General features: G+C 37.0%; 1 protein-coding gene across 1 annotated transcript in view; it reads right to left on the bottom strand.

The window, feature by feature from the left end:
* Positions 1–24,240, bottom strand: part of SUCLG2 (succinate-CoA ligase GDP-forming subunit beta) — a 131,686-nt gene that overhangs the window by 64,477 nt on the left and 42,969 nt on the right. The window contains exons 3-6 of the mRNA XM_055804447.1: positions 8,000–8,099; positions 7,781–7,871; positions 1,459–1,611; positions 400–489 (exon numbers count right to left, since the gene is read on the bottom strand). Of these exons, the coding sequence (XP_055660422.1) occupies positions 400–489; positions 1,459–1,611; positions 7,781–7,871; positions 8,000–8,099 (434 nt within the window). The remainder of the gene's footprint in view (positions 1–399; positions 490–1,458; positions 1,612–7,780; positions 7,872–7,999; positions 8,100–24,240) is intronic.

Here is a 24,240-nt window from a genome sequence, read left to right as displayed (position 1 = left end):
GTGTGTGTGTGCGTGTGCAAAAAAGAAAGGAAAATAAAAGAGAAAAAAGACTGCAATTACCCAAAGATATACTTTTACTTCTCCCCATATTACAAAAAAGCCCTACTCATATAATTCACTGAGCTCCAATGGAATTCCAATGAAACCAAAAGAATCCCACATGGTATAACGACATATTGTCATCAACTGCTTCAAAGACCAGGGACTTTCACTTCGGAACAATAACGACCTTATTCAAATTGCTAAAGCCTGATGACAACTTTATATGTCGAATTTAGTATTTAAAATGTCAAAATGGTCCTGATCTAATGGACAGAGCCTTTCATGTCTATTTGGAAAGTGTTTATCATATTAGGTGGGCTAAAAACTCTTCAATAAAAACTGACAGAGTAAAGTTACCTGCTGTTCCAAAGGTCCTTTGAATCCCAAATTTTTTGCCATCTGCAATGCCTGATGATCCTTTATACCTTCAAAAATATCTATTTCCTCCTGTAACAATAACGTGCATAAATAAAACTAAATATTCAACCTGAATGGAGATTTATAACTTCAAAAGGAGAACAGTATACATTTGCAAATTAGTAATTAAAGCATGGCTGTTTGCCAAAGTTCTCCGAGACTGAGGCTATAGCAGCTGCCTATAGGGTATGTTATAATTACCACACCAACTATGAAACAGTCCTTCCAAAAAATACATAATTCTTCAGGGTGGCATGCTGACAAGACAATGTGACACCAGTTTTCACTTTTAATTACTGTACAGATGGCGTTGACGAATATTTAGTCTGTTAATTTTTATGACATCTTCTGGAATATTTTCAAGGCAATGGGTGTCACTGCCCAGTAACACTGTGAAGTTTATATAATTTTTAAATTCACATTAAATATTTTTACAATTTTTTGTATAATTATACTTGATTGTATCAATTATTTTCCCAGATGAATAGCATGTCTACTCATTATCGTTTCACAGTAACCAAAAAAAAATACTTAAATACAGTCATCATTAAGAAAGCAATTACAACAGTTGTATTTCAGATGCAAAAGTTATCCAGGTACAAAGAAATAATTAACAACTCTGTCAATTAGAAAAAAATAACCACAGAAACAATAACCATATTGGCGCTAAGCCACTTGTGAAAAAAAATGTACCTTCCTGAAAATGAAACTCACTCATAAAAACATTTCAGATATTAAATTCAATGTATAACAGCCAGATTTAAGCTCTTTTTCTAATCGAGCTGGAGACACAAAATCACTAACAAAATCAGATGTTAAACCTGCTTCCTTCATCTACTAGATGACATGTCTGATCCCCTATTTGGTGAAACTCAATTTTATGGCTCTTATTGTCTTCTTTCCATACACAGAAGAAAGAAAAAAATGGAAGGAGAAAGGGGGAAATCCTTTTGGATAACTGACAAAGAAAATTTTTAGTGTAAAATATTATTTTAATACCTTAAAGATAAGTTCTGGGCTAGTAACTGCAACTTCTTCTATGTCAACACCACCCTGTGGACTGCCAACCATAACAGGTCCATTGCAGGCTCTGTCCATCAAAATTGCGAAGTATGTTTCCCTGGAAATATTCAGTGCTTCTGCAACCATCACCTAAAAATGAATATAAACAAGAAAAAAGCACGACAAACCAGCAACAGTGTTTACTGTTCCATGTAGCTGGCAAAGCAGAGAACATTGTGGCTCACGTTTTCTGCATTACCATAAAATGCAGCAGTTTGATACCCGCTATCCTGAAAAGAAACGTTTCTTTCACTGCTTTTATAAGATATTGCAACCCAGTGACCTTTTCCCCAAGAAATCCTCTCTCCCTAAACAAGAGTCCTCTGATGCTGCTGTTCTCACTGGGCCCTGTAACAAGCAGCGTAAACACCTAATTGCTGGGATTTTTTCCAAGAGAATTGGAGCTTCCACTGTGTCCATAAAGCAGACCTCCATACTACCTTTTTATTCCCAACAATCACTTTGACATGCTGCCCCTGGAAAACATTAATCACAAGGGATTACGGTTTGCAAATCACATTAGATGTAAGAGAGGGTACATTGGCTTTCAGATGCATCTCATCAGTAGCGTGGTTCCTCACCAGTAGAGCCTCAGGTTACATTCTCTCCCTTGTTCTGACAGAAGGCCATCCTACACTTCGAATCTCAGAACTGAATTCCTGCCTTGCTTAAGTATTTCCTAAGGAAATAGATTTACAGATAATTCTGCCATCCAGCTTTTTATTTTCACTTTAGAGAGACAAGCAGATGTGTGACCTTCAGATACTGGCACAACCTAGAAACATCCAAAAATTTATTTTTCCAAAGAGCTACTAATTTCTATTTATTACTATAAACTACAGAGCCCCTTTGTACCAATATCTGACAGCACACAACAAAAAAAGATGATTCAGATCCTACATGTTTGGAATCTACAAGTGCTCACATTAAAACTGGTGGGAAAACAGCCCATATAAATTCTTATAATTTCTTCTCTCCTCCCAAAACCATAAAAAAGTCCATTCAATTTCAGTATTACAGTAACTATACCTTCCTCTTCATCTGAACTGTCAATTTTTGCAATAGTTTAACAATAGCTATTGAAGCAATTTCAGAGAATAAGTAGTTTTTCACTTGGCAAAGGACTCAAACCTATGTTTTGATGCAAGAATACTAAATTACCCCCCAAATGTTCTTCATCTTAAGAAAAAAAAAAAATCTACATATGATCATTACTAATTGTTCCTTATGATTGTAACAGGTGCCATAATCTCAGGTGCAAAGACTGCAGTTATGCTCTGCACTACAGTTTTGCTTTTCAACCTGGAGGTTGAGCAGCCACCTCCGCAATTTAATTAGCACTATAGCTTCTTCTTATGCCAATCAACTACATTCTTCCTTAGCAGAGCTACTCTTCCCTATCTCAATGGAAGTAGTAGAAATCAGGAAAATTACTTCCCTAATATTAATATAATTAAGAAGGATGAAGTGGCAATGTCTTTCTAACGTGGTCTGTTTATAAAGCAACAGTTTTGAACAATGTCGAAAAAGATCATCACTCAATGAAACGGTGAAACTCATTCTGTCAGTCAGCAGTTCAAACTCCTTAGATCTGAGGCATGTATACACCTGCAGTTTAAAACTCTGCCTACCCAGCAGGATGTGCTCAATCAAATAAGTATTCCCGGGGTTTTCATAGTTCAAGGACTGTAAACAAGAAAGATGCGCTATACTTTCAGCCAAGTCGCGTTTTTGACATTCTACTCTGGAGTACATAAGAAAGAATGTACATACCTTCTGCCTGGCTGTACATCTTAACAGAACAGGAAAAAAAAAAAAAAAAAGAAGTAAGAGACAAGGAATTAAATAAAGCCTTCTGTGCTCAGAATGGAAGGAAAGATGCTATTTCTTTATTGGTTTTTTTTTGACTTGCAAGAAATTTGCTTTAGAATAATTTTGTGGCCTTCTACATTTACCTTGCTTTATTCATAGAACATAGGGTGATTTAAAAGAATGGTTCAAACAAGCAACTGTTCAAAAGCAAACTACAGAAAACTAGGGTGCAGGAGACAACTAAGAATGCAGAAAACTACCGTACTACTTAAAAGCATTTAACTATTTTAGGCTACTATAAAGGGATGCTAAAAGCCAACTTCAGAAACAGCTTGGCTACCTGCCAAGTTTTGTCAAATTAACAAGCAAAGATATGGAAAATATCCTTGATTTGCTACTATTAGACTTTTTACCTGCATGCATGTTTTCACCTTCTTACATATCTTGCATCAATGTACCTGAAAAATGCGAGTCAATTGCTTTAGACATAGGTCAAATAAAACTAACTGGTCCTACTGGATCTTGTCTGAGCTGTTCAGACAGTTGCCACAGTGCTCAGGATCAGGGCCAGACTTAGGATGGGAATCCCCCCAACAAGTCTTGAGGAATACATCTGCAAGCACTGCAGGTGGAACTTACATTATTAAATCAGGTATCTTTCCAACTTCCGAGTCGAGTGATTTTCCTCACTATTCCTAATTAAACATTGTCAAATACCTCTCCATCTTAATCCACATAACTATTTGGAGTCCATCTACTTTGTAGTAGGCAAGCTTACTGTAGAGTAAAAATTGTCAGTTTGTGCAACATCTCCCACTTCTCCCAGCAAAAATGTTACTTTCCGTCACCATCCTCCCGGTTTCATGCAGAGCAAAGACAGAGGAATTGGTGCTCAAGGTCTTTAAACGTTATTTGTTAAAGTCTACCTAACACTCACATGACAAACTAACGCAAACACATTAATGATCAGTTAAAAGCAGTGAAATTAAATCTACTGGCTCTTGACTCTTCTGATATTTTATCTGTTTTGCTTATGATAAAGAATATGAAGTGTCATTATCTGTTTACCACAGAGGTTTATATTTAAAATGTCCTGGGGAAAAAACATTTTTCTTCAAAACTTCCTGATAACTTCAAGCTGTCCTTCTTAAAAACAAATCATTACTTAAACTTTTAAGTCAGACATCTAATTTCAGGAGGGTAACTATAACAGCTCTTTTATATTGAATCAAGTATTCAAAATGTTAATTTTGTTATTGCTTGGAGAGAAAACACAGGTAGCAAATTCTCAGGTTGTTACGATAAGAGGAGACTGCCTTCTCAGATAACCAGGCTCTCCAAATTCCAAGCTGCCATAGGAGGATTTTATGTAAACTCACAAAATAGCTTCCAAGTTATGGGGGAAGTGAGGAGACTGCTCTTTATTTGAGAAACATCAATCTAAAGAAGCATGAACACGCTTTACATTCTGCACTAGCTAAGAAAGCAAGCTGAAAACTCCATTTGCTCCTCCCACAATTATTCTTGATGTAGAAAATTTCTATCTTTCATTCCTTCCTTAAAAATACATGTAAAAGCTATGTGTCTTCTCTCCCTTGACTTGACACGAGCTATCGATTGTCTCACAGAAAGTGACTTAAAAAAAATAAATATTTTTCAGAAGAAAAATAGTTTAAGACATGAGCTCATTCAGACTTTCTGGAACACTAAAAAGTTTTAAAACCACAAAACCTAAACCCATGCCTTTCCTTTTCTTCCTGAACTGCAATTTCTTTAAGTACGTGTACACAGCCATATTCTTACATACACACACAGAGAAAGCATATGCCCTAGAAAACAATAAAAACGCCAGCTATAAATTCTCAATTTTCCCAGTGTTCCTAGCAAGCTCAAAGAGTCTGTCTGGCATTTTCTATGCACTGACTACCCACTGCATTAAATGATATCTTAGACATAGAAAAACGTATACTTTTAATTATAATTCTATAGTTTGCCCCTTGATTAAAATCTCAGTGTTTGACATTGTAGTCCTGATACTATAAACCCGAATGCCTCGACTCTTTTAAACAATTTGAAGATCCTGGAGTGAGCTAGCTTTGGAAAATATAAATGCTTTTAAAACACATTCATTTTTCTGGGAAATGGTCTTTCGATGACCTAGACATAATTTTAAACATGCTTTCTTCACTAACAAGCAATGGGGAAACCAACAGCATACTGTTGGCTAAACTGTTATGTAATTATTTAAACTGGGGTATATGCTTTTACTATAAATTACCAATAATCAGGATCTCAACACCAAAAAATATAAAACATACTATTACCTTGTTACATATGTGTGCGATGAAGATATGTATTGGCCTAGTGCTTTTAAAACCCAAGTCCACAGTCAGAATGGAAGTCTGTGACAATAGATGATCACCTCCCAGTGAACAGCATCACACTAATTTAGCATGGATCAACATTAAAATACTTGGAAGCTGTGTCCTGAAAAATTTCCATGTAACTCTACAGTAAAGGGAAAATACAGAGTCTATCAAGGCTATATACTTTCCTGTACCACCAAAATACATACCTGAAGTTCAGTAGTGCAAACTTCACCTTAAACCCCACATTAGCCCTAGCTGCCTACTCTTGACCATTGTTTATATACAAGTTACGTGTGAATGGGGAGGAAAGCAATTACACGTTAAATCCTCTATAGCTATTCTATACATGGTACAGAAGTAATCTTAATATAAATACTTCGAATAATCCATTTTAAAAAACTCCAATACCCACACCTTTCTTTCATTTCTACCAATTTCAATGAAAGTCATCAGAATTGAATATGTAAATGAATGAACAGGCTTGCACTTAGACAAAAGAGTGAAATTTCCTGTATTGATGTATCCAACGTAGGTCAACTAGGGCAAAAAGAATTTATAAAAGCAAGCTGCTTTTACAATACAAATTTTTCAAAGCAGAGTGCTTTAATATGGGAAATGTATATCCTTTTTTATATCCTTAGTATTATCACTATCTCTGACAGGCATGCCTTAATGGTAATACTGTTCATTCTTTTTAATATCTTGTATTTCTTTTTAACAGCAACTATGAGAAGTGATGCTAATCTGCTCTTCTTGCTCCCCAAGAGAAGAACTACCTGAGCCCTCATTAGACAGTATCTTTCTAGACAGGTGTTCCCCTCCTATGCTAATATACCAAGCTGTTCACAATATATTAGAAGTGAACTGCAGTTCTTATCAGCTCATGCGAAATTATCTCCTGGCATCAAATACAGCGTAGCTCATGACCACACACCTGTATGAAGATCCTTGCTCAGTAAAACAAAGCAAGAGATAAAAATGTTTACAGTAGGTAGGCAACTGCTAGGGTTTTCCAACTTACAAGATTTTTTTAAGGTAAAGGGGAATCTTGCTAAAGGGCTACCTATGCTCCTCTTCTTTAGGCCAACACAGAACAATAAATTGGTTTTGAAGCGAATCTTGGCACCTTGCAGCATGCATCATCACAGATAAATGAACTACCACATATTAGCTGAACCACTACCAGGACCACATTTTACTCTGTATCTGCAACAAGTTAGGAAGAATCTATTTTTAGGCACCTGTGGGGTTTTTTGTTGTTGTTGTTTGTTTAATTGAGATTGTTCTCACGCAAACCTTTCAATACTTAAAGGGAGCTTATGGGGACATATTTGTTAGTAGGGCCTGCTGTGATACTACAAGGGGTAATGGTTTTAAAATAAAAGAGTGTAATTTCAGATTAGATATAAGGAATAGTTTTTTTACAATGAGAGTGGTGAAACAATGGAATATTTGCCCAGAGAGGTAGTAGATGCTCCATCCCTGGAAACATTCAAGGTCAGGTTGGATGGAACTCTGAGCAACCTGATCAAGTTGAAGATGTCCCCTGCTTATTGCAGGGGGTGGTGGTGGAATAAACTACCTTTAAGGACCCTTCCAACCCAAGCCTTTCTATAACTCTGTGATTCTAAGAAAGTCATCTGTCACTGTCTTTAGTAACAGTGGCCCAAAGCTAAGGGTGAATAAAATACGGATGATATTACTACAGGTAATCATGTACACATTACTTCTCTAGGCAGAACGTCAGTAAGAGTGTACAGTTAATGCTATATACAGTTATGCTAGCATTTAGTATGTATTCTATGAAGAATGAACCTATGACAAAAGACTGCCTTCAACACAGGGAGCAGAAATCATTTTATTTTTCCACCACTAGGTATGCTGAAATTGATAGATAAAATACATACACACAGAAGAAGAAAAAAGTAACATTTTTTTTTCTTTCATCAGCTAGCTGCAGTCAATCAGGCATTGGAGAAGGAATTAAAAAAAAACAAATTTATGTCATGCGCCCCAGCATATTAATGCAAAATTGCAGCTGAACACAGTTCTCAACTTTCAAGAGGCAAAAATCTTACCTTTTTAACTGTCACACCATCCTTTGGAGTTTGCTTTGTTGACAGATTGTACCCAATCATCTGTTTAGCAAGCTGTTCAACAATCTCGGGGCTACAAACAAAGGAAAAAGGTTGGTTTATTGAAAGATATTAAAAGAAACAGTCACATAGATATTGTAAACAGCTTGAATATTGCAACAGAAACAATTTATTTATGCTTTCTTAATTTTAAAGACTTACTCTTTAGTTAGATGAACTCCTCCTTTTAATCCACTATTGAAAATACCTTTTCCTCTCCCTCCAGCCAGAATCTGTGCCTTCAGAACAATTTCCTTTGCCTCTGTAGAAGAAAAACACATTGCTTTTCTATCATGTGTAATTTATCACGCTTGTTAGTGTAAGTTTAAAAAACATTTCCAGGTTAGACTCTTTAAAAACAGAGAGAAGTTTTTCCATAACTAGTGAGCAATAAAACAAGAGTAAATTCAGCTTTTTTCTAACATAACCTTGCAAAAAAGGATTTTTCAAGGAAGTTAAATGGTAAATACACAAACTTTCAGCTGGATAGATATGTCATTATTTAGATCTAACCCGTGCCATTAATGCATGTGGTCTGCACAACCAATCCTATAACCAGCATACAATTTAACAGCTTACACTCTGGCACAGTTCTTAAAACGTGAATCAGATCATATTTTGCCTTAAACGCACAACAAACAAATGATCATCAAGGAAAATAAATTCCATTCCTTGCTCTCAACACACGTAAGCAAACCTATGGATGTGGTCCCAAAAGAAGCAATCCCTGCCTCCAAGTAACTGTGAAAACATGTTCATCTGTTTGTGAGGCATCACTTGAATCTTTGGCAATTGGAGGGTAACAGTAGCTTAGTAACAGCAAAGTGCAGCAAGACACAGTGACAAAAGCAACTGCACCAAGACCTACATTCCAAATAGAAGCAATCCTGACATCCCTAAGGAAGGTGAAAAGGGGAAAAGAAAAAACATCAACCAACCAACCACATCACTTATGATCTCTGCAGCTGCACAGACCATAGCAGCTCCTTGAAGCATAAAGGCCTGCCAGGTGCCTGTAAGGTGTTCATTTATACTAAGTATTGTCACTTTGCACATTTACCATAATACCACCAGGTATTTTGTGAAGTCTAAGATCCTAACTTTATCACAGCATTAAGCATGCCTAGAAAAGGCTAACCTTGCTACCCTTTTTTGAAGACTGTGAAAATCTGTGATTTCAGTGATGTATGGATTAGGTCACACCCTGAATCACAAGATCCTAATGTAAGTATGCAAGAAAACATGAGTATTTGTTGTTAAACTGGCAAGACAAATTTATGGTTTAAGTTGCACAGAGGACATGAATACTTTCATTCAAACAAACACAAGCTTTCTACACTCCTATTACATAAAACCATTTTACAGATGATTAAATATTACGTTTAGAGGTGTGGCAAGTTTTGGTGCAGACCTGCTCTGACACGGCATCACCTCAAAGTTCCGGTGTAATAAATGTCAACAACCGGAAAAGAAGTTGGATCTTAGGATAGAATAAATCTTATGAAATAAATATTGTATTTCTTGTGATAAAACAGAAAGGCATTTTTAACACAGCTGTTGGAGGTACTGCACTAAGAGATACCTGTTTTCCAAGCTTCTCAAGGCAAAATCCTTCCACACGTTTATCCATCCAGTAACATTTGACATATATCATTCTGAACCTCAAAAGCCCTCTCCTTGAAAATACTTCATACATTCCAATATATTCATGTTCTAGGCTCCCTATTATTCATGCCACTGCAAGACAGATAACAAGGAAATTTAAATGCAACAAAAAGTTTTATATCAAGTATTTCCTAAGCACACAAATTATTAAGATGAATTAAAACTATAAATCACTTTCCAACCTACAGAAGCAAACTCTAAAATCACAACAGCTGCTGTGATAAAGGATCTAATACAGTATTCTTAATAGATACTGCAAGTATTTAATTAGATCAGTTTTAGGTGCCAACCATCCCGACAATGTGAGTTTTGATTGTCACTGATACGGGATATCAATTATGTGAGTGATCATTATCCTCATTCCTAACCGGCATGCTACAGGAGTGCTGATTATCTCCATTTGGCTACAACAAATGAAGGGAGAGAAAGGAATTAATGTGTACGTTTTTATAATCCACCAGAGGACTATCAAGGCAATACAATAACTTCAGAAAAACAACTATCAAAAACATAAACAAGCACACTAGACAGTAAGCATAACCATGTAAAGATTAGACCTGAGGAACTAATCAATATGGCAGCTCAGCAGGGCACAGTACAGCAGGTTCTCCTTGTCCTGGGGGAAACCAACAGGAAGCAATTTAATTCAACAGTTATTTGCCCGAGCTCTCTAAAATGAAGTAAACCAGCCAGATCTTATTTTACAGTTACTAGGCTTGATCATTCAGTACTTACCAAGCTGATTCAGTACTTAACATCACCATTGTATTTAAAGAGCTGATTTCTGGAAATGCCCAAAGTTTTTATGTTATCCCCTGCCTGAATTTCCAAATTATGTTACAAAAGACCACCCCAAAAGAAAAAAAAAAAAAGTGGGTTTAGCTGGAATATATGAAGTAACTCACTTTCACTTGTAGGGTCCAATAAAAACAGATTAAAAAAAGAAATCTAAAAAAAGGTCTGCAAAGTCAGCATTAAACCAATTAAAAACAAAACCATGTAATTAATTTCCATCAGCATCTTTCCAAATTGCTGTAGTAACACTGGAAAAATGTTTAAGCAGGGCTGTGCGGTTATAAATACTGGATTTTAAGAGAACCTAGCACAAGCAACATGTCTTTACACTGCCATAAACTGTAGTGCAATGTTTTCAACAGCAGTGCATTTGGCAATTAAAGGCTTCAATGAACTTCTGTGTATGTCCACTGACAACCCTTTGTGTAAATTAAAAAAAAACCCACAAAACAAAACCACAAACCCCCCCAAGAAACAGAAATATCAAAACTGACTGCTTCTTACGTATGCATAGATATATTTTTTTTTTGTCATAATACAAAAAAAAAGACTGCTTTTAAGTGTCGCTAATTTAGCAGCAAATGGCCACAAACTGCTCCATGCAGATTAATGATGAATTTCTGGAAACAGCATGTGTTCTTAACTAATTATAGCTTGAATACATTAATATCTCAGGCTTAACAGTTTATTCACTCATTCTTTTATTTGTCTTTTTTACATTCATCTACAGAAAAAGAGAGACGTGAACATTTCCACAGTCCTTTAAAAAAATGGAGCAAAATACATCTTGCCCCTAAGTCAGATGCCAATAAATAAGCGAGACCTTTACTTCTCAGTTTAAGATTTCACAACTGTAGTTGGGTCTAAGCACATTTCTAAAAAAACTTAAATCCAACCACACAGAAAAAAAAAGCCTGAAGTACTTTTCTTTTAAATAAATTCAGATGTTTCAGCAGGACAGAATATAACACTCTGAGGGACAAGCATCCCCGATGCTGGATTCAACAATGTACCCCCTTCTCTTCAGTCAGCGCTGTGAATACATGTGGCAGCGATACTCCTTGCAATTGTAATAGGCTCAGTTCTATAATAAAAAGCCTATTTAAAATCAATAAAATCAGTCCTGCTTTTGGGAGCTATGATTACTCCGGTCCACTGGTACTGCTTGCAGCAAAAATGAACAGCTTGTCCTCAGCCCACTGCTGTGTATATTTAACTACTGAATCCTTGATCATGAAACAATGTACTGAGAACCATAGTTCTGCTAGTTATACGGTATGCTAATTTATTACCTGTGAACAACTTTCCATTATTATTGATACGACTGTGTGATTGCAAATTAGGGGTGTTAGTAATTACATTAAAATGTGCTGCAGCTTATCAAAAATAAACTAGTGTAGAGAACAGACAATGTAAGACTGCATGCTAATAGGCTTCACTCTTGCCCATTTCTGAACAAAAGATTTTCTATCAGAGAGTACTTGGGACTACTTTGGCAAGGCACGCTACACTACAGAATTAGAGCACAGGACTGAAAGGGAGGTCTCACACAAAATCCTAATCACGTTGCTGCCTCACCATATGACTTTCAACAGTTCTGCTTCTCTATCTGCAGGGGCTCTGTGAAAATTAATTAGCGTCTGCACCTCTTTTAAAAATGCAGGACCCGATTCAGTATTACATTAGTGTATTTTTACCCCTGTGTAAGGCAAGTGATCACAAAAGGGCTGACTCCAAACCCTGGCAGCACCGTAAGTACAGCAGCAACAACAAAGCATCACTGGAAAACGCACTGACCTCTCTTGCGATGAGCTTAATATACATTGCAAAATAGATGGAAGCAACCCAGTGTCATGGGAGCAGTGCAATGAAGACAATTGAGGATGTGTCAAATCAAGGTCTTACAAAGTACTGTCTCCTTACTGACCCAAACGTGAGAATAAACACAGAGTTTATAAATACACGAGAGCTGTTTCTACAAAGGCAGCAGGGGTTAACAAGACTCCTCCACCCTTCAGTATGCACAGAACCACCCCAGTCTGGCATGGACAGGCAGATACTAACTAGTTGCAAGAACTTTGCTAGATGGGGTATATGAACCTGCAACCAGATCCAAAATCTCCACCTCTATGAAGAGGCAGAGGCCAACCTGATGATGTATTTACCTGGTAAGGCTCTTCTGAGGGACACAAATCTCTGTTACGCTTGGGCATGTGCAACTTTAAGCCTCCTTTTGGCCAGGCAAGCTTTAGTCACCATCTTTTTCATGGTTGTCTAGAATATTATTCTACTAAGGACTGGCAGAGACTCCCATGGGATGACCAGTTCCACCCCCAACCACCTATGCTGGACACCGATTTCCTAAGACAGTAAATTCCGTGCTTCCCTTCCCAAAGCAAGGCTTTACCGGCACTCTGCTTTATAACTTAGCTTTCATAACATGGGAGTGGAGGAAAACAAGGCAAACATTACAGATCTTTTCTGAAAGCAATTATAATTCATTTTGGATAGCACAAGAACTATAAAGATATCAATACAACCCAGAACGCCTACACGCTGTTCCTACTTCAGTTTCCTCGCCAGTGTTGATGTAAAACTGCAAATGCTCCAGTATCATGTAAGGGTTCTAGACAACTTCCCCCAGACTGCATCTCCACAGCTTAGAGCTTGTCTTCCAAAAAAACGTGGTTCGCCTTACAAGTGCTGGAAGGGTCAAGCTTGGGTTGATTTAATTTTCTTTTTTTTGCCTACCTCTAGCTGATCCATCAGTAAGGAAACCTGCTTTTGGGGGGGTCTTATCTGTCCTGTTCTGTTATTGTTGCTTGCTTCTTTCTTGTTTTAATGCTACCACTACCACCTGAGTTTCTAACTTACCTTTGGGAAAGACTGGCTATAATTAATTTTCCAAATTTCAGCCATCCTGTTATACTGCTCAAGCAAGATCCTGTCAGGTGCTTATTACTTTTTAACAATACCCCTGTCCAGAGACACTCTGGTATACTTACTTCAGCACAAGAAAGAAGGAAGAAGTATAAAAGCTATAAGGAAGATCATAATAAACACAATACAATATTAAAAAAAAGGTAATAAAGTCTAATTCCCAAACTGAGCACTGTATCTTAAAGTTGCTGTAATAACTTATCACATTTGGGTCTCTTTACACAAACTCGCTCTGAAATCTGAGACAGCTTTTCCCAAGGAGCAAGGATTGCTACCACTTCCATGGCTCCCCATCTTCGGAGAACCCCGGGGATGCAGCACCTGACACAGCTCCCACGCTCTGCCAAGTAAGCAGATTGAGATGGGAAAAAGAAGCCATCCACAAATTACCTCCCACATCTACAAAAAAATTATGGTGTGCTTAAAAGTCTTTACCATGAAGTTAAACAATAGCTTTTTTTACCCCTTTAATTTTAATTTAAACTCTCTTCCTCTGTTATTTTCATTCTTCTATCACTAAAAAGTATTACGTTTTTACACGCCTAGTTTTACAACCTTTGGTTTTCAGACTAGTCTAGAATTAAAGTTAAATAAATCATCCTTTTTATAACTCCATACTTTTGAATATATTGTATACTTATTGCTAGATTATAAGCCTCATTAAAATCTATAATGATAAATTAGTCAGTCTCTTGATTCTGTCACTGCTGTTATTAATTGCTTTCATAACCATTACTACACACTTCACAGGTGATAAAAATTTTAAAGCTAGATAAAATCACCTAAGCTAAAGCTCACTCTTAATATTGCACTCTTAAACCTTCCCAGAGTAAAAGTAATCAAGTATGCACATGTCCTACATTTAAGTTAAACCTGATAAATTACTTATACAGCAGTCTTATACAGGAGCCTCACTAGATCTGGCAGCACCACTATAACGCGCAGAAAAAGGTGCAAATTAAGGAAGGGATAAAAAAAAAATAAATGTTTATGTGCTTGTTTAAAACTCCATGGGATGTCTTATTTTGGATATTTTCCAGCCTTTAACATTTTCTTTTTTTCAATGCAGGTTCTCATTTTTAATGTAGATTTCCTCTGTAATAGACACAGGGTGTAGGAAAAGTACTATTTGCCACATTTGCTTAAAAACACAAGAGATGTGGTTTGAAAACTCAGTCAGGAGAGGAACAAGATCTTCATTTGACGGCAGAACACTGAAGCGTACTGACAATGAGCAAAAGCTCGCAGGCAACATCCATTCCATGGGTAAAACAGAGGAGGCCACTTTCTCTAACATGCAACGTCAACCTGGCATCCTGCACCATCCTGCATAGGGAACACTGAACAACATGGAAAAATCCATGCAAACGGACAATGTTCTTCTGTCATTACACCCATCGGTTTCATTCTTGCAACTTTTAGACTTCATAATATTATGTTATGCCAAAGTCAATACAAATTATGATTTCACTTTAAGAGACCGTAAAAGCAAGCAAAGAACACTTTTCCTTGTGTATTAGTTGAGCTCCCTATTAGCTGACACCACCATGGAAGCTTCTCGGGATAATCTATTATACACTGAGAAATCTGGGCATGCAATGGCACGTGGTTTAGTAGACCTGTTTTTCTTACAAATACAAAATACATAGATACATCACAAGACTTGCTTTCTAAAACAACTGTCATTCAAAATTTGACATTTTCCCAGATTTTTAGCAAGTTATTTCTCTCCTTCCTTCCCTTTTCCCTCAACTACAAAAAAAATATGTTGTAGTGGAATGAATATACTGACAGTTTTCTTTGCATCTTTACCTTTGAAAGCTTACAAGGATTTCAAGTTTTCTTTGCCAATATCCTATAAACTTTTTTTTTTTTTTTTTTAATAAAACACATTTTAAAGTTAGCAGACTCAGGCAGCTCAACTGTGTCCTAAATTCTTGCTTGAATACCATAACACCATTTGTTTTAATGCAATTCAGAGAACAGGTTTTATGCAATCTGTAGTGTTGAAGTCAAGCAGTCATTAAGAACAAACACTGTTCTCACCCCTAGCTGCAACAATACACACACCTGTTTTCCTGGAACACTTTCAAAATTTCATTCTTTGCGATTATGTATAAGGTACAAAAGACACAAAGCCTTCTCTGACTGATTCTAATTCTGTTATCATTACTGAACTGCGGAGATGATTTTGAAAAATCTGTATGTAGCGTAGAAAAGATAAAAATTAAGGAACATACATTCGTTTTTTCATAATTCACTTTAAATCATAAAAGAACTGTTGTAGTGGGGGATGTTTTCAAACATGGGGCACAAAATAAGAAAAATAAGCAAGTAACCAGGGAATTCACGTGGTAAAAAAGCAAGTAACTAGGCAGAGAGTAAAGACAACCGCAGCATCACCACTATTACTTAAGAAGTGTTAACAAATTCATAATGTAGTATCTGGCAGGTAAACCCCGTTCAAGTACAGACTTGATAACTAGCCCTTTTCTGAGTACAGTCTTTACATACAAGCCTGCTATGCCCAGCAAGATCCTTAGAAAATAAACATTACAATGGAGGGCAAAACTAAAAGAAACTTGGAGCACATCGCACCACGGTTGGGTGCAGAACCAACAGCCTTCAAAAGCATGAGAAACAGGCCACGTACTAAAAGGGAGGCATCTGAAGGTGGAGCAGCTCTAGATCCCATTTCCACAAGTTTGCCACTACTAGGGCTGGGCTATGTCCCTTCAAAGGGTTTCATCATCTATTTACTGCCTTGGAAACAACAGGACAAAGTGACCTGACAGCTTAACATGTGCATGCACCGCCCAGCCTCAGGGGACTTCCCTGCTTCCATGGTACTCAACGTCACATCAGCTGTGACCACATCAGTGGTCGTTTCTCCTCTTTACGGTAATTTACATTGACACAATACCGATGCTTTCATCAAACAGGTAGTTATCTGGTAAATTTTAAGCGTACACTACTGCTAGCTTGGCATTTGAGTGCATGCATAAATATCTCCCTGAGTGGGACTTGGCCATGTTTTCTGAAGAAATTCTTACTGAAGCTCCAGACCTAAAGCTCTTCTACAGTTTGCATTTTTACCCAAAGCAATGAACATACTCAATAGCTCTTAGCTGAAAATTTACATTTTTAGCAAAATTAACATTTCCCTCCCAGAGACAATTACCATTAAACAATTCTGCTCTACCTCTTAGCCTTACATCCCTTAGTTTTTGCTTCACTGTGCAGGGCTGCATTAGATACCACACAGTTTGCTCTTCAAACCATAAATAAATCAACCTACACCCAAAACTAGAAACATGTGAAAGAATAGCAAATCTGGCAGTATTTTGATCTGAATCAAGCCCAGTAGATTGAAATGTCCTCCAGTAGTCCAATTCATTATCCAACTATGTGGAAGACATTAAGCAAAAAGCGTTCAGTGTATTGCTCAAATAATTTATTGAGCCTCTGAAGAAAATAATGCTAGACTGGTCATTATCTGGGAAACATCTGGATGGGAAAATGATCACATACAAGAATTTATGTCTGCTTCAGTAGTGCTAAAGACAGAAAGTTGGAAAGCTTTACTTTGGAGCTGCTATTATACCTATGCCCTTGTTTCCTGGCCCTAATTTTGAAGCAAGAGGAAAAAATTACACTGGTTTGCCACCCTCCACCAAAAACCAAACCCCCAACACCCTCTGCAACAGACACGCCCCCCCCCAAAAAAAAACCAACCACCACCAACCCCCAATTAACAACAACCACCCCCTCACCCCTTACCTTCTGCACATTAAAAAGAACTACTTATGGATAGGAATTACATACTTAAAAGACGATATTTTTAAGACCACAGTATTTACCACTCAAATGTAGTCTCATTTACAGAGGTGTTTTCTATTTGAAGAAAAAAAGAATATCTGACTCCACAATGAAAATAAGCACTATGGCATTTTAAGGAAAAAAATATTTTTTTCCAGCATGGCTTCTAATAGACGTCTAATAGCAGGTGTAAAATCCAGATGAAGAAGTAAAAGCTAATAACAGAGGTGCTGGGCAGAGGGCTTGCACAAGGCTATGTGATATTTAAGTTCTTTTGCTGATATATGCAGGGCTTAAGTGATGAACAGGCCATCTGGAGTAGCAGTGAATTTCACCCAGAGTGAAAAGGAAAAAAAAAAAAACCATCAAGAAGAAAACTATCTGAATTGGTTCTGATGTTTCATTCCTGCCAAGTGGAGGTTAACTAATCGGAGACTTCTGGGCAAAAGGTTGTTAATTTCCGTAACTCCAGTTCTAGAAAACAGAGTTATCCAAATTTGAAACAGACAGAGAAAGCTCACCACATAAAGGTTTAAAGATGACAAAAGGCAATGAAATACAAAAAGGAACATTCATTTAAAAGAGAAACACTACAACCAGAAAAATAAGCATATTTATTTCTGGATATATTTTCCTGCAGAGTTTGCTTAAAATCCTTCTCAGGATTACTGATGTTAGTTTTCATGATATCTAGCTTTTCATTTCTTAAAACCCCTTCTGCATTAAGCTGTACAAAAAGAAATATTTTAGCCCTCTGGCAACTGGTAAATATTAACTATTGTAGGCAGATGAAGTTTCGTCTGTAGTAAGCACAACTGTTTATAACTTTATGTCAGATAATACCAGTCATAACCTAAGCACAACTAACAAGGGAGAAGACATACTGTCATCCTCCTCTTAAATTTTGTTTACTCATAGCATATGTGAAATAGAAGTGGTTGCCAAAATAATCTAATATTGGAAAAAGGTTAGGAGGAGATCCATTATAAAAATCTGTTAATAGTTAATTCAATATTCCAGACTTAATTATTCCACAAAAAGGACACTGATTAACGACACACTGGTGAATTCAGATTTAAAGCCCAAAAAATTTGTTTAGAAGATAAGGTGTCAAATCTTTATTACCTGAATGATGTTCTTTTTACAGCCTCATAAAGTTATCCAACCTATACAATTTCTTCATATGCATGCAGTGTGCCAGGTCATTCAACATAAAACCATCCAGAACGCATCCCTAACAATGCATCCGTGCCAATGGTAATTAGTCTTCTAAGAAAAAAAGCACTTCCTTTAGATATTTTTTCTGGGTTTCTTTTTTGATCTGTGATATTTTTCTTAATATCACACCATCTGCAGACACTTTTCAAAAACACTGGAGAAAGGCAATTTAGGGAACGTTCAAGATAAGGGATGTGGGACAGGGAGGTGGGGACGCAGAGTGCCACTTTTCATAGCTGTATAAAGTTTACGGTCTTTCATCTTGGGTGACTTCTTTTTTACACCATTGTATTAAACGTCTTCGGTGTTCTCTGGTAGAAGCAAGCTAATGCAAACTTTACAAATTCAGCTTGAAGACTAACTGTCTATCAGGGGAAGGTTAAGAGAGAGAAAAAAAAAGGAAAAAAAAAAGAAAGAGGTTTAAATTGTTACCACTACTCATGGAACAGAAACCATAAAAGAGACATAAGCTTGCAATGAGTGAGTTGGGTGGATCAAACAAGTTTCTACTTGCTTAGCATCATGAAGAAAGATTAAAGTAAATAACAGAACAAAAAGCCTTTTATGCCCTGAGATGAGCCTGTAATTCATGAACCTAGAAGAAAATATTAGTAATTTAGATCACACTGTAATGCAGTTATCAAAATACATGTTGTATCCTTGATTTTAACCAGTAGCTTGTTAGCTGAACCATTCATGACCATGCACTGTAGCAGCACACGCAGCTTCTCTTCTTGTTTCAGCCTCTCTGTCCCTTAGTTTTCTTTGTGGATTTATAAAGAGTTGCTTGTTACTATATGCAGCTACATGCTCTGTATGAGGATGCTGGACAAGCTGTTAGCTCTATCAACTTAACAATAGTTTTTTGAGTGTGATTTCCAAATAATTTCATTTTCTTCATTCCATGAGAAGCCAAAATTACAGAGTGCCATATGGTGTTTCATAAATAACAACTAAAAGTTATTTTCTAATCTTTAGGCACTAAAAAAACCCCATAAAAATACATGTGGTTGAACTGACACGAAGGAAATTAAGCTTTGGAATGCCTACAGATGCCCAGGAAGCTCCAATCACTTTCCCAGCCTTTTCACAGTTCAGACATGTCTGGTCCATGCTAGCCTCTGGATGTTACAATTAATCACAGTGTATGCCGCAAAGATCATAATTGAGATCCTTCTCAAACTGGGACTTTGTAACAACAGCTTGTATGAAGATCTGTGAAGCACAATTTGCATTGGGATTCTGATACTCTTCACCTTTACCTATGGCATGGATATGCAAACGGGTTTGTTCCTACCTTGCCATAAGTATCTGCAGAGCTCTGCCAGCCAGAGAAATTACAACCACATGTCAGAGACTGGACTGGGATCTGGAAGCCTGTCAATTTACTATAGGACCTCATTGTTTTTCAGTGAGTAAGAATTCACACTATCCAACACAGGCATGCAACTGCAATTGAGAAACTAGTCCACACCAAATAAATAAAACTTAAGCGGCTGCTCTGAATAATCCCCTAACAGCCACCTTCTTTCTTCCTTCCTGCCCTTTATTACACCTTCTGTACGTGCTGATTGTAGAGTAATTAGATCTGGGAGTCCCGCCTGAGTACTTGAAGTTAGATAAACTCTTAATGTCTGTTACTGTAAAACGGAAATAATAAGGCTACCTGGCCTCATCGGACTATTTTTTGAATAAAATGTACATAAGGGGAGAAGTTTTCTTATAAGCACCTTGGATAACTGCTTTTACTCCTGCTCGCTACTGGAAGTCAAAGTGATGGACAGAGGTATTTTATTGTCTGGCATGAGAATCCAGATGTGCGGAGCATGCACTGGCCATGGGTACCTGGAAAGCAATACTCACCTCTAGTACAGTTAGATGTCAACTTGTTCACTCATATATTATGAATGTTTCTTATTATCCGCACATCACCTGGGGATAATATTAACAACAGATTTTGCTAAACAAAAAGTATTAGGAAGAAAATATATTATATACTTAGGCACCAATGGACTATTTTAAAGTTACGGGGACTGTATCCCTTTCAAAATATACTTGTCTTGAAATTTGCAGAATTCTTGCATTCGATAATACTGTATGCTACGGTCTCTATGAATTCTCAAGACTGCAATTTTGTCAAATTCACCTTTTCCAGGAAGAGATTTTGAGGCTATACTGAAGATAAGCCAAGGAGGAGAAAACCTAAAATCCTTTCAAAATCATATTCACAGAAACATTTTTCTCCCCAACATCTATATACTGCTTCTATTTACACACACATATATGCAGATCTATCAGCATAAAGATTTCATTAATCTAAAAACTTAAAATGGAATACGCATGCTTTAAATTACAGAATATAAAAATTAAAGTGAATGGAGAGGCAAAAGAAGGGTGAAAATTGCTCTCATGATTTTTAATTTAAAAAAAGAGCTCGATTTGACTGCTGCTTGCATAAATAGTACAGAAATATTCAATCAGTGTCAGGTCTGTAATTCAGTCAGTGCTAATATAACCTAAAAACTTAGTAAGAAGGATACATACTCAAGGACTGCACAGGTCTGACTAATAAGATACATATTACAAATCTATATCTATATATATGTACACACTCACATACACAAACACCTTGCAAATTTAGCTATTAAAAGAGAACAGAATGTTCAACAACATTGTTTCCCAGTGTAACAATCTGTTCCCCAAATCTACACTTCTACAACATATTAAAAGTAAGCAGGTCTAACACATATTACTGACCTGATGCAAGCTGAACAGACATAGTTACTCCTGTATCTTACTGCTCAGTCATAATGGGGCAATGTCAAATCCATATAGATGTTAGACAGTATGTCACAGTGTGAGAAATGGGATGTTGAAATCTTGCCTGTTGAGCAATGTGTGGATCTTCCTGTTACTATGAACACTTGAAAATCTGTATTAAAGTCAATCTGGTTTAAATTACCAGTCTCATCAGTACATTGTTGGAGACACAAGAAGGTGAGTCCTGCCACTGGGATCTTTCTTTCTGGAAAGATGTACATACAAATATATATCAGTTGGTGCAATCGAACCCTACATCCTCATTAGGGGGCTAGTCAACTCATGAAGTTCACTGCTTTGCGTTTTCTTTCCTTGGTATTCCATTGGGCATTTCATGCTGGCATTCGCTTTAAATGTTCAAGAACCTGCAGCGTGGTCTACATGATTCAATCTAAGGTAGGACATGACACACAATAGTAGAAAACAACTGGCAGCAAACTGGGAGCTAAACAGCTCTCCACAGATGCTTCCTCATAAGAAAACAGCGACAACCATTTCGCAGTATACGCTACCTCAAATATAGTCATAATCATTTGTCCATTTTGCCTTTCAGAATTGCTTTTAAAAGTTCTCTGGGTATTTAAGCTAAAATACCATATTTTGCTAGAGAGAATAGATGAAGTCTGAAAGAAGATAATTTTCTAAGTAACCCCACAGAAGTGCACACTTTCATCAGTTAACAAGGGATAGATTTAAGTATTTCCTGAAGATATTCACTTAAGGGGCCTGTAACTAATTGGCTGATTAAGGCTATACCACAAAACAACTGTGCTTCACATTTAAAGTAACACCTTAAAAACCCAAATGTTAACAAACAGGAGGATGAAGTTTAATCTTTGTACATTAGTGCCATTATAAACCTCATCAATGTTTTAAATCCCAACAAATACTGAAAAACAGCATTTTATCTGCTAAATTACTGACACAACACTGCTACTAAAATTGAATGTCTTGGTGTAGAGGCGTTTATCCCAAAATGACATTTCTAAGGGCAATCATTGATTTCATTTAAATTAAGGATATAAAAGTAGTTATCAACTATACTCATCATTTTCCATTTTTTTTCCACAAGAAACATTATCTCTAGCATGTGTCCTAAAAAAACCCACATGCATCTAAACCGTTCCTTATTTTCTTTTAACACAATCTAATTTTTTTCTCCTTTGTATATACAAATTCTTATTGCTCCATAAGGGAAGACTGTTTTTCAAATTCGTCACAAACATAGCTGCTCTGATATCAATAGATTTTTCTTCAAAGTGAATCGGAGGCACAGCCTCTGGACTAGAGTTTTAAAGCCAAACAATGGATACATGAGAAATGAAATCAGAAAACATACACTATAATTTTATTTTATTACCACTGATCTGAAACTGAACGTCTACAGTCATGCCTTTTCTTTCAATTGACTAACACCAAACTGCTTTTCTGATGCTACCTCAGCCAACTTTTGGAGAGCAAGTCTGCATTTACTAAAGCAATTTTTAAGAAGTGGCAATTAAACTGAGGTTAGGTCCTAGTCACTTTGCAGCCTGCAGCAAAGTTGAAATAGCAACCATTTCCTGGGTTTTCAGCATAGGGAAGATTATTAAAAGGCAAACAGTTTTAAACAAAACTCTAGTATGTCACAGAACAACAGCCTGTGTTCAAAGGAAACGCTCCACCCTTCAAGGCAGCCTGTATGGTATCCCAAAAGGCCAAACCAGAAGACAGAACAAAGCATAAGGGTCCACCATCCCCAGGGCAGAGCACTGTCAGTGTGCTTGTAACCTAGGAAAACTGCAGAGGGACAAGGGATCTGGCAGCAAGAGAAGAATATCAGCGATGAACCAGAACCATCTTGCAAAATAAAGTAATTTCCCCTAGGAGTAGGTTGTTTCATAGCTCTGTACAGCGCAGCTCTAGAGAAAAGCTTCAGCCAGCAGTGCAGAAAAGGTGTTGATAGAGAGAACAAGACATCTGAGGCTCTGACCTTGGCCACCCATATTAGTCATGTGTGATCCATGCAATCAACTTTTCATAAAGCTCTCAACTGTCCTAGCCTAATAAAAGAAGAAACAGGACAATGAATACAACTGAAAATTAGGAGTGGATTACTTTCAGCAGAGAGCTACAGCCAGCTTCTGTTCTCCTGTCTGAGTGATAAAGTACCGCCGTGCCACTTCCATGGTATCGCTGACAGAGTGGGTGGAGTTGGCAGTTTTCTGTCAACATCTCCCAGGAACTACCCTGTTACACAATCAATTAAGCGAACAAAAAAATGAAAAAACTTGCAGATGAGCACAGTTAGAATATCAGGCACATTTCATTACTACTATCATCGTTTTTCTGTATGGCTTCTTATCACTCACCTAATTCAGAACAGTATTTGTCATCAGACGTTAAATCTTAACCACAATAAACAAGCTGCAGGTAGTTTGAGGTGGTTCAAAATCTACATAGATCAAATACAGAGCCAGATTTTTATTGCTTATGTAATATGGACATCAGCCTTGCAAAGCTATTACACAGGCAGTAAAACGTAAGGTCTAGAATCAGTGGATTTACTTTCAAAGCTTTTATTGGACAAACCTGACTTGAAGGCGGCCTCAGAGCTTCCCAGCACTTGAGGAAATCTTGATTAAAAATCACAGCCCTAAACTTTATAAATCACCAGTCATTTTTGACAACCATTTGGAAGCATTTTCTAAAGGTTCTGTTTTTGAAATGCTACAGTGCAGAGTACCCTTCCCTGAAAACACCAGATTCTCCAAAATATCCCAGAGCTGCCAGATACAATTCCTGTTTTTGAAACTTCAGACCATCTGTATTTCAAATGAGCATTCTGTAGACAGTTATTTGCATCTCTACCATGCCAAGACATGCCAAAGTACAGAGTCCCAGAAGTAAATGTATTCTGCCTGCATGGGTAAAGACCCAAACATACCAATACAAAGCATACATTCAAAAATATTTTCCTGCAATTTCCCTGAAGCCAGACACAGTCTGTTTATTTTTTGTACTTACAGTATTCATTGAATTAGCATTTAGTATTGTTACAAAACCAATGCCTACACAATAATTCTCTCCAAAAAGTGAAAATACATTGAAGTCATATGTTTTACATTTACGCAGAAGATAACAAATGCACTTCGTAAAAGGTCTTC

Source organism: Falco peregrinus, chromosome 5 (genome assembly GCF_023634155.1).
Source record: "Falco peregrinus isolate bFalPer1 chromosome 5, bFalPer1.pri, whole genome shotgun sequence".
Lineage (NCBI taxonomy): Eukaryota > Metazoa > Chordata > Aves > Falconiformes > Falconidae > Falco > Falco peregrinus.
Note: the sequence above shows the minus strand (reverse complement) of the source record. Positions and strands in the feature narration are given on the sequence as shown.